The 12,047-nt window shown below is 34.5% G+C and overlaps 1 protein-coding gene, 1 long non-coding RNA gene and 1 pseudogene across 3 annotated transcripts; all 3 read left to right on the forward strand.

Moving 5' to 3' along the window:
- Positions 44 to 2,373, forward strand: LOC104728914. The gene has a single exon (XM_019232393.1). The coding sequence runs from the start codon at positions 64 to 66 to the stop codon at positions 2,269 to 2,271; it is 2,208 nt and encodes a 735-aa protein (XP_019087938.1). The 5' UTR covers positions 44 to 63; the 3' UTR covers positions 2,272 to 2,373.
- Positions 5,537 to 7,911, forward strand: LOC104726126. 2 transcript variants are annotated; one of them, XR_758012.2, is made up of 5 exons: positions 5,537 to 6,377; positions 6,592 to 6,856; positions 6,999 to 7,181; positions 7,271 to 7,511; positions 7,600 to 7,859. It is a non-coding gene; the product is annotated as an uncharacterized LOC104726126 (long non-coding RNA). The 2 variants fall into 2 exon arrangements; XR_758011.2 differs by having other exon boundaries at positions 5,539 to 6,377; positions 7,632 to 7,911.
- Positions 9,165 to 12,047, forward strand: part of LOC104728915 — a 7,547-nt pseudogene continuing 4,664 nt past the window's right edge.

A 12,047-nucleotide genomic window follows, 5' to 3' on the forward strand; every position in this document is an offset into this window, starting at 1 on the left:
AAAAGAGAGGAGGAGAAGACTTATCACACAGAAATCCAAATTCCCCATTAATTTGTAGCAGCCATGAGTTCAGTGGGTGTATTTCATAAGGAGGAAATTGATGGGAAATTATTTTTGGTATTCACATTAACACAAATAGACAACCCAACCTCTTCTGGTGATGCACTAGCCATGGCTTCTGGTGGCGACGATCTCCCTCATCAACCACTTTTTTCCTGTCCTGCTGCACGTATCAAATTTCATAAGCTCAAACTAAAGATACACGATGACGATGCTGATGATGTCGGTGAAGATGACGATAATGGAGATGAAAAAGAAGATGGCGATGATGACAACGAAGATGGTGATCATAGCCATGATGATGATGATGATGATGATGATGATGATGATGATGATGATAATGATGATGATGATGATGATGATGATGATGGTGATGGCGATGTTGATGATGATGATGATGATGATGGCAATGATGATGATGATGATGGCAATGGTGAGCTTCATCCATTCAATTCCTCTCCTCACTTCCCCAACACAAGAAGCAGTGATCAACAAGGCGAATCTTTGCTTGATTCCGACCACCCAGGTGTCTGTAAGCTTCCTGTAGTCCCTCTTTTTTGGTGCAACAATAAAGAAACTTCTACTGTCCAATTCGAGTGCGGTGCATGCAAAATGACAACGCTCGGTAACAGCTATTATGCATGTCTCCAATGCCAAAGAAACTTCCATAAAGAATGTGTCGAGTCTCCACTTGAGATCAAACACCCTTCCTACCCCTTGTGTTCTCTTCGACTTTCCAATTTTCAATGCATGTTTACGAGTGGTTGTTGCAGAAAAATTACCTTCGGCATGTTTTATCGTTGTACAACCTGCGAGTTGAGTATGCATCCCGTATGTGCGATGAGGCCAGTACCCTTGGTTATAGACCATCCAAAAAGCCATCCACACCCTCTCTCCTTGTTCCCTACACAAGCTTCTACAGTTTGCAATATTTGTGCCCGGATTAAGAAGCTTGATCCCACATATATCTGTATCCAATGTGTCTTCGTAATCCATAAAGGTTGTATGGGTTTCCCACATGTCATAAGAATATCTCGTCACCCTCACCGTATCTCTTTTACCTCTTCTCTTCCATCTAGGATGTTGTCTTGCGGAGTCTGTCATCAACAAGTTGACAACAATTATGGTGCTTACTCTTGCAATAAGTGTGATGCTTATTTTGTTCACTCAACATGTGCATTACACAGAAATGTGTGGGATGGAAAAGAACTTGAAGGAGTATCAGAAGAAGATGATAATATAGATGATGGTGAGCCGTTCGAGAGGATAGCTGATGGAATTATACACCATCCTTTTCATAGTCACCACTTGCGAATTGAGATCAACACAACTTATGACGAAAATAAATATTGTCAAGGGTGTGCCCTTCCAGTCTACGAAGGTCAGTTCTATTCATGCATGGAATGCGACTTCATCCTCCATGAAGGTTGTGCAAGTGCTCCACGCATGAAACGATATCCCTTATATCCACATCCACTTACACTTAAATTTGCCACCATGAGAGATCATAGTTACACAGGTGAATTTCGTTGTTTTGAGTGTGATCGTTATGGTAATGGCTTCTTCTATGAGCATCGCGGAGAAGACAAACCCTTCCGGATAGACTTAAGGTGTGCCTCCATAATTGAACCATTTGACTATCAAGGCCACGAGCATCCCTTATTCCTACCTTGGAACACAGAGAAAAAGATACGATGTCAGATTTGCAAATATGAAAGCAACGATTCAAAGTTAATTTGCATAGAATGCGATTATTATATATGTTTCCGTTGTGTTACCTTCCCATACAAGGTAAGCTATAAGCATGATAGTCACTTTCTCACAAGTTGCAATGGAAAAGAGGCAAGTGATCAAGCAGACTGGTGTGATGTTTGCGAAGGCAAAATAGGAGAAGTCAAAAAAAGGAGGTATCTTGGGTTTAAAAAGAAAACAGAATTACGATTTTATAATTGCGATGGCTGTAGCACAGCTGTTCATGTTGATTGTTTACTTGGGGTAGACATGTACATGAGACCTGATAAAACTATGAAAGACTACATCTCTATTGTCAGGCTCACATCTAAGGGTACGAAACGGAAAGATCTTTGGATTCTTGTCAACAACTCTCTCACCCGGCCAATTTGCACTAGATGCTTTTGCCGTTGTCCATTCCCAATATATTTCAAAGGGCAGAACACAATATTTTGTTCTTTGTATTGTAGTGAAGACTGATCATCAAAATAGTTAGGGAAAACGATCTTTATCCCTTTTATCCCGTCAATTTGAAGTATTTTTGTTTCGGGTTTTGTTGTATTTCTTATTTCTTAATTTTCGTTTTAATATGTAATTTAAAAAAAAAATGTTTGTATGGCTGTACTTTTTGTATTTGCATTACCTTGGATTTTAGCCACTAGTTTACAAAAAAAAAAAAGGAAAATGGCTTTAATGTATATGACGAGTACTTAGGGCTTAGCTATGTTTGAAACCCAGCTACAAACCACGTCCATTCCCCTGAAACCTCAAAAACTAAGTCTTAGATAGCCTAATTTGCTGACCAGGACACCAGGTACTTAACTTTGTTTCTACGATGTTAGGATATATGCAGGTTGAATTAGAGTATCTCAAGGAGAAGCTTATAGTTGGTCACACGTGTGTTTATTAGGCCAGCTTACAATAGAAACCAGCCGAGAGAGAGAGAGACGTGACATTTATTTGAAACCAACTACGGTTTATTGATATTTATTTGAATTAAATAGTTGTGGATCACCGGTAGTACTTTTAAGTTCGTTGTCAAAAATTTCAAGTGGGAGTTCTTCAATTTGTTTAAAGTGGCAACTAATATTTTTTCAAGTGGAAGTATTAGATGACACTTTTTTTGTTTGACTATATCGAACGATTGCAAGTTTTGTTGTTTGACAATTTGTGTAAATATATTGATATAGTATATTAGTATGACAACTATTATGTATAAAAAAAAACTGACATAATCTATATATATAAAGTTAGCTTTTCTCTCTTCTCATTCATCCACCTCATCACTTCTTATATTCAATTTTAATAAATTAATCCACATAATTAAAGTCCATAAAATCTAAAATTATTGTATCAATTAATTCACTCATTTTTAAATATTTTAATTATTATAAAAATAATAATTTAAACTAAAATTTAAAATAAAAACGAAATGAAAAAAAATACAACCAAAAAAAATATCAAAGTAAAATATGAACAGAGATTACATAAATATAAAATTAGTTATTTCTATCATAACATATAAATTGTGTAAATATTTGTAGAAAACTAGAAAGAGGGAAAATAGAGCTATCATATATTTAATGAAAAAATAATTACTTTCAAGATTTACATTTATTAGGATAAAGAAAATAAGAGTTTTTTCCCAAAAACAAACACAAAAATTGAAAGGTTTTTTAAATCAAGAGGTTATTCAATTCTTGGTGTTAAATTAGATTAAAATTTGGTATATATTATTATTTTCAATTATAGTATAATATAATTAATAATATATATATTAAAACTTGAGACTATGTTGTTAGTGTTAAATTATAAATTTATGTTACCGATTAAAACCAGAAGGATTTGGTGTATATTATTATTTAGAACTAAATAATATAATTAAATAAAATAGTTTGAATGATCAATATTATCTATCGTTTTCAAAATTGAAAAATGGTGAAATTTGTTAAACAAAGGTATATCCAAAAAAAAAAGAGAAAATATTAAGCAAGTGATCAAAAATTAAAATTATGTGTATATTTAAGAGAAATGTATAAGGTTACTTGAAATAAAACATATTAAAGAAAACTTTTTTTTTCTCAAATTAAAGAAAACTTATTATGAACATCACACACACCAAAAAAAGAATAGTGAAAATACTAAGAAGAAATTGAGAAAGCTATTTGTAATAAAAACAATTATAATAGTAGTGGTAGATTGTAAAATTTTTTAATTAAAAATTAAAAAGAGTTATATTTTTGCATAAGTACACATATTTAAAAGTTAGATGAATCTTATGAGTTTGTAGATTTAGGAGAATTACATTAAAATAACACTATATAAAAAGTAGAAACATAGTAGACTATATATATTTTAAGTAAAAATATATATATATATGTGAACATAATTTTTCTTTTTTCAAACAATTTAAGATAAAATGTAATATTTGAGTTATAATATGATGTTTATGGATAGAAACAAGTCCAATTATGAGATTTATTACTAGAAAGCAAAATATACGTGTAGTACAACATTGTCAAAGAAACTTCGCGACAAATTAAAGGGTGGATATATTCTCTAAGATTTCTTTATGTCTATGTTAGTAATTAACGATCACTCAACCGATTAAAAAAGTATTGGAAAATGAAAATATGAAAAAATAGTTATGATATGTCTTCATAATCAATATATTACAAGTGAGATAATAAAATGTGAAAAGAGAGTAGATGTAAGTATGATGAGTGTATACCGAAAAAAAAAAAAATTGTGAAAAATATTAAAAGAAATAGAAGTTATATATCGCTTAATAAAATAAATTTGACATCTATACAGATTTTTATTTTAATATTGGATAATTATAATTATATTTAACAGTTCGCATTAATAACAATAAAAAGTATAGTCCCGCAACGTGCGGGTTATAAATCTAGTCATCTATGAAGAAAAAAGTAGTTGTGGACATGTACATTATTCATAAGAAAAAATGAAATAGTTTTTTTTCTTTTTGTCAAACCTATGAAATAGTTTCATTTCATTTAACTTTATATGGATTAAACCTTTTTCTTTTACTCCTAACTGTTACACTACAAGAAAACATACTTTTTCCGACTACAAATGGCGACGACATATGTAGTCGCCATTTTTAACCACTATTTAGCGACTATTTGGCGACAATTTTACGACTACAAAAATTTAGTCGTATAATAGTCACTATTTTGCTACTACTTACCGTAGTCGGTAATTTAGTCGTAATTTAATGACTATTTTATGACTATATTGTATAACAGAACATATAGTTGTTAAATAGTCGCTAAATTAACGACTAAGATGCAACTCATGGTAAAGGTCGCCAATAAGTCGTATATCAGTCACTATTTAAGAAAATATAAATTTTCAAAATTTAACTCCAAAACCTTAACCAAACTCCAAAACCTAAATTATAAACTTAAAGTTTAAATCCTGAATATTTAATTCTTAATATTAGAAATTATTTCTTAAACCATAAAACTAAAACATAGCCATTCTTATATATACATAAAACCAAGCTTTAATGCTTAAAAGAAAATCTAATTTTTCAAAACTTAACCCCAAATCTTAAATCTTAACCCTAAACCCTATACCCCCAAACCCTTAACCAAACTTCAAAACCTAGATCATCAAATCTAAATTTTGAAGTTTAAATTCTTAATCTTATAAATTAATTCAAAAACCATAAAACCAAACCATAACCATTATATATATGTATATAACTAATTTTTCCAAACTTAACCCCAAAAAACTATAGTTTTCCAAATCCTATATTTTTATCAACACACTTAACCATAAACCCAAAACTTATGCTCAAAAACCCTTAACCTTAAATTTAAAACCTTTATAATTCATGTATAGAAATTAAATCATAGATCATTCACCCAAAATATAGCCATTGAATATCTATAAAACCAAGATGTAAAACTATTTAGTATTTACATATAAATCAGTCTTTCCAAAAACTATATACTTACAAAATTTATTAAACTTAGTCATTTTAAAACCTAAAAAAAAATATTTTTAAATCTAAATCAAGTCTAATATTCTTCTAAATTTCAAAACCCCAAGTCCCAAATCATAAATTTCAAATGTCATTTCCTGAATTATGAACCCAGAATTGCAAAGTATATATGTTTTGATCCAACAAATTACTCTTTAAATAATGAAAGCTTTTTATTGGATGATATGTAAACACATGGATTACACTATCAACCGTTGATTAATTTAATCCAACGGACAAGGTTTTTTCCAGCTCTTGTTTCTCTTTCGTCTCCTTCACGAGGGATTGATTAACTTTCTCCCCTTCTCTTCTTTAGCCGATTAACTTTCTCTCCTCCGCCCGCTGTTTCATTCTATTCGATCTTCATCTTGTCGTTGTTTTCATCCTCTCAAGTTTTTAGATCTGGTACCAGAGCATTTTTGCGGATCTCAGATCTCGTAATTACTCACGCTCTGGAGTAGCCTTCATTCACTGTCGAATCCCTGAACATGAGGAACCTACCCGTAAAGACTACTTCCGAGAACGAACCAAATTACTTGATGCTGACCGCTCTGAATACAACACACCGTCGAAGGTAAGTGTGTGTGTGTTTGCTTTCGTATTGAAATTGATAAAACTCAGAATTTTTTTTCCACTTAGTTGCTCTATACACTTCCTTTGTACCGAGTATGAAGCCAGTCCGGCTTAATTTTGATCGAATTCGTGTGCTTTAAGCGTTTTCGATTCTCTGTGGTGTTTACTTTTGGAGAAGAAGAGTTTGTTTCATTTTCAAATTTGTGTGTTCTTAGTGACTCAGGGTTTGGTGGGGCTTCATCATACGGAAGCTCATGTAGTCATACATCAAGCATGAAAAAGGATAGTGATGGCAATGACTCTCCAAGGAAGCTAGATTTGGATGGTTTGACTCCTTTCGAGAAGAATTTCTATGTCGAATCGCAGGCTGTGGCGGCTATGACTGAGGCAGAAGTTGAAGAGTATCGTAAGCTGAGGGAAATTACTGTTGTTGAGATATTACCAAACCTGTCAAGAGTTTTCGTGATGTTGGCTTTCCTGGTAAGCTGATTTCATATCCAAAAGAACTACTACTGGATTTGACTTCTGTTTCATTTGATTTAGACTGTGATCAGTTTCACTTACATGTCTATGTAAGTTCTTTTGTATATATCTACTGATAAGAGTTTTTTGATTGGCCTAGATTATGTTTTGGAAGAGATTAAGAAGGCTGGTTTAACTGAACCTACTACGCCTATACAATCTCAGGGCTAGCCAATGGCAATGAAGGGACGTGATCTTATTAGCATTGCTGAAACTGGCTCTGGAAAGACTCTTTCCTACTTATTACCTTCAATCGTCCATGTCAATGCCCAACCAATTATAGGTAACGCTTGAGTTCTGCTCGTGAAGTTCTTGTTCCTGGTTCTTGTTCGCTGTTAAGTTCTTTTTCCTGGTTCTTGTTCGATGTTACAGATTAAAATGGACACTATTGAAGTCAGTAACCTGAATAGGCAATATCTATTTCGTCCTTCTCATGTTGGGCGCTCCAGGGCTAAGGTATATTTGCTTGAGCTAAGTCCAAGGGAATCCAGTTCATAAGAGAATTCATGTGACCATATAGACTCACAGTTGTTAACCAAAGTTGTTTGGGTTTATTAAATCGAGTTTAGGAGGTATATGTGAGCAACCTGAGCTCATTCTCCCTCGCTTCAAGGTATGTAAGCAGCCTGAGCTCATTCTCCCTCGTTTGTGTTTGTTAAATCCAGTTTATGTATATTTAAGCAAACTTATTTCTTCTCCAGCTCAGCTAATTTCTCTCTGATGGTGTCATTAGGCAATCTGAGCTCATTCTCCCTCGCCTTAAGTTCCTTAAGAAATGCTTCCATCAGCTCAGCTTCCTTTCTCCTTGTCTCGGTCTTTGCAGTTTGCTTCAGGTCAAAATCTTCAACATTCATCTCAAAAGCAAAAGACTTCTTGGGAAAGCAAAGCAACCTCCTTCTCCGTCGCTTCAAACATTAACCCTTGATGTTTGTGCATTTCCAATATTTACTTTCTTTTTTTAGTAGTATGATGTATTCTTTGTATTCTTATTTTTAACTATGTTTTTAGTTTTATTTTGTAATACAGTTTTTTTTGATATTATGGTCTCATAATAATAAATATAGTATTTTTTATTTTTAATATCAATTCATTCCAATAACTTATATATATTTAAAAATAATTAATAAAATATATATATTATCAAAATAGTATATATATATATAATGCTGTATAAATACAATATTGTTTAAATACATAATCATAAATTAGTCCTCAATTAGTCACTAAATTTGGTGACTACATTATGACTATTTAGAATAGTCGTAAAATAGTCGTAGTGTAGTCGTTAAATTTAGTGACTATATTACGACTACATTTACGACTACGCAAAATAGTCGTAATGTAGTCGCTATTTGGCGACTAATTTTACGACTATTTATTTTAGCGACTCTCGATTTACGACTACTGGTTTTAGTCGCTATTTAGTCGTAACACACTGTTTAGCGACTAAATAGTGACTAATAGTGCAGTCGCTATTTGCTTGTTTTCTTGTAGTGTTAGGAATCTCAGAGTATTCATAATCTATAAATGAAAGACATGCAAATCCAATAGTTAATGGTGGACAAGTAATGATCACGATGATATGTTTTTCTTTTTTAAAACATAACTTTATTAATTTGAAAAGGACATGTAAAAGTACATAAATTTAATTAAAAATATATATATAGTGTTCTATTTTAATATACGGAAATCGGCCGGAACGAACAATTAGCTTCTTCTTTTTTGGTGAATAAAGGCTTTCTAAAAAATTGCTTGTCCCACTTGGAAAAACCTATACCGTTAAACTAGTACATAAGATTCAGAATTAATTTAAGACTTTATCAATGAAAATTTAAAATTTTAGATGATAACCAAAAAATTCTTATGGTAATAATAATACTTATTTATTAGTTTACACTTTTAATATTGTGCTACGTGAAGTTATGAACTTGTTTCCCGTCCATTTTCATATTGTTAAAGAATTGTTCCAACTTCCAATGGAGAGTGCATTTTCATATTATAGAACTAATCTTTAGAGACAAGATCTAGAAGCAGAAGAGACTCTTCCTTTTAATACTCATAAATCAATTTTTTTTTAAAAAGAATGGACAGCGGGCGATACGAAATCAATAATAAACGACCTATATCCCCTTTTTTATAACAAATAAAAAGACCAAATTTAGCTGTATCACAAGTTTCATATTTAATGACCGGCTTTAAATATGCATGCAAGGGGAGAAGGAAAAGAAGAATATCACAGAAATCCAAATCCCCATTCCTAGCGACTATGAGTTCCGTGGGTGTATTTCGTAGAGAGGAAATCGATGGAAACTCATTTTTGGTATACGAATTAACACAAACAGTCCACCCAAAATCCTCCGTCGAAGGGAACCTCCCTCTTCAACCTCTTTTTTTGTGTCCTCGATCAGAAAGTCGAATCTTTTTGATCTTCATCTATACGATGCTTCCCCTCACTTCCCCAACACAAGAAGCGGTGATCAAGAAGGCGAATCTTTGCTTGATTCCAACCGCCCTGGTATATGTAAGCTTCCTATAGTCCCTCTTTTTTGGTGCAACAATAAAGAACCTAATGAACGAGAATTCAAGTGCGGTGTATGCAGAAATGCAATGCCCAGCAATAGCTATTATGCATGCCTTGAATGTAAAGATAAATTCCACAAAGAATGTGTAGAGTCTCCACTTGAAATCAAACACCCTTCCCACCCCTTTCACTCTCTTCGCCTTTACAGTCCTTCAATGAATTCTATGTGGTTCACTTGTTGTGGAACATATATCGATCACATGTTTTACTATTGTGCTACCTGCCAATTGAGTATGCACGCGATCTGTGCAATGAGACCAATACCCTTTGTCGTAGACCATCCAAAAAGCCATCCCCACCCTCTCACCTTTTTCCCTACACAAGCTTCTACAGTTTGCCATATTTGCGCCATGATTAAGGAGCTTGATCCCACATACATATGCATCCAATGTGTCTTTGTCATCCATAAAAATTGTATCGGTTTCCCACATGCCATAAGAATATCGCGTCACCCCCACCGTATCTCTTTTACCTCTTCTCTTCCGTCGTCTAGAAATTTGTCTTGTGGAGTTTGTCGGAAACAAGTTGATAACAATTATGGTGCATACGCTTGCAAAACATGTGATGCTTATTTTGTTCATTCAAAATGTGCATTAAATCCAAATGTGTGGGATGGAAAAGAACTTGAAGGAGTACCTGAAAAAGATGATGAGATAGATGATGGTGAGCCGTTAAAGAGGATAGCCGATGGAATAATACTCCATCCCTTTCATAGTCACCATCTACGATTTGAGATCAGCGAAGAAGCTTATGATGCAAATAAGTATTGTCGAGGGTGTGCACTTCCAGTCTACGAAGGGGGATTCTATTCATGCGTGGAATGCAACTTCATCCTCCATGAAAATTGTGCAAATGCTTCACGCATGAAACGATACCCCTTATATCCACATCCACTTACACTAAAAGTTGCAACCAAAGGAGTTGGTACTGACGAAGGTATATTCCAATGTAACCAATGTGCGCGTGAGGGTACTGGCTACTTTTATGAGCATCATATAGATGGAAGAAACTTCAAGCTAGATTTACGGTGTGCCTTGATTACCGAACCATTTGATTTTCAAGGCCACAAACATCCTTTATTCCTAGCTTCGGAACCGTACGAATTAACACTATGTCATATGTGCAAAGAGGAAAGTGACGATTCAAAACTAATCTGCATTGAATGCGATTATATTTTATGTTATCGTTGCGCTACCTTTCCATATAAGGCAAGGTATAAGCATGACAACCATATTCTCATCATTTGTGATCGGGAAAAGGGAAGCGGTCAACAAGACTGGTGTGAAATTTGCGAAGGAAACATAGAAGAAGGAGAAATGCTATTCTTTTATAAATGCCATGACTGCTGCATCGCTCTTCATGTTGAGTGTTTACTTGGGGCAGACATTTACATGAAGCCTGGTGATACTATAAAAGATTCCGTCTCGGTTGTCGTGAAGACATCTAAACTTACGAGGCCAAAATGGATAGAATTTTGGATCCTTCTCAACAGTTCTGTCAGCCGGCCAATTTGCATTGGATACGCTCTTCATTACTCAATATTCCGTATCATGCTGTATATAGAATGTTCTGTTTATACTCTCTAGCCTAGAATGTTCTCTCTGTTTAACTATATATACCTCTGTAACGATATCGTTTATGAATAAGACTCATCTTCTACATGGTATCAGAGCAGTAAAAAGATCTCTGCATTTTTTTTTCCTCTGCCGTTTTCTTCCTTCTTTTTCTTCTTCCCTCTCTCTGTTTCCACTTTCTCCCTCCCTCTCTGTTTTGCGTTCTCTCCCCCACCTGTCTCCATGTCCAACACCGCTGAAGTCATTGATTCCACCCAAAGCTTTCTTAACATCAACATGAGTAATGTTATTAAGCTTACCTCCCTTAACTACATCACTTGGAGCCTACAGATCCACTCTCTGCTTGATGGGTATGACTTAGCCGGATATGTTGATGGTTCTACTGCTTCTCCGGCTCCGACAATTGATTCCAATGATGCCACCATTCCGAACCCTGATTTTCTAAAATGGAAGAGACAGGACAAATTGATCTACAGTGGCCTTCTCGGCACTCTTTCTCCGTCGGTGCAACCGCTTGTTACAACCACCAAAATTGCTGCTGAGATGTGGAGAACCGTTCCTGATATCTTTGCTAAACCGAGCAAGGGTCACATTCAGCAGTTACGTCTTCAACTGCAACAATTCTCCAAAGGTGATAAAACGATCGATGAGTATATGCAAGGATTAACTACTCGTTTTGACAAATTGGCTCTCCTCGGCAAGCCGTTTGATCTCGATGAGCAAATAGAGGTGGTTCTCCGTGGTCTCCCTGAAGACTACCGATCTGTTGTTGATCAAGTTGAAGGTCGTGAGGTCTCTCCCAAACTCACCGAAGTTCATGAAAAACTTCTCAACAAAGAAGCTCAGCTGTTGACCGCTGCTACTGTCGCACCTACACATGTTCCTCTCACTGCCAATCTCGCTACTTCTCGCTCTCGTACTCATCCACACAAGTCTGCTCAGCGTAACCATCAACAATGGAACAATAGGTCATCCAATACATATTCCTCGTCGC

This window comes from Camelina sativa, chromosome 11 (assembly GCF_000633955.1).
Source record: "Camelina sativa cultivar DH55 chromosome 11, Cs, whole genome shotgun sequence".
NCBI lineage: Eukaryota > Viridiplantae > Streptophyta > Magnoliopsida > Brassicales > Brassicaceae > Camelina > Camelina sativa.

Bases quoted from the DNA above. Each gene is read 5' to 3' on its own strand.
- LOC104728914 (XM_019232393.1), top strand. From the start codon at position 64: ATGAGTTCAGTGGGTGTATTTCATAAGGAGGAAATTGATGGGAAATTA.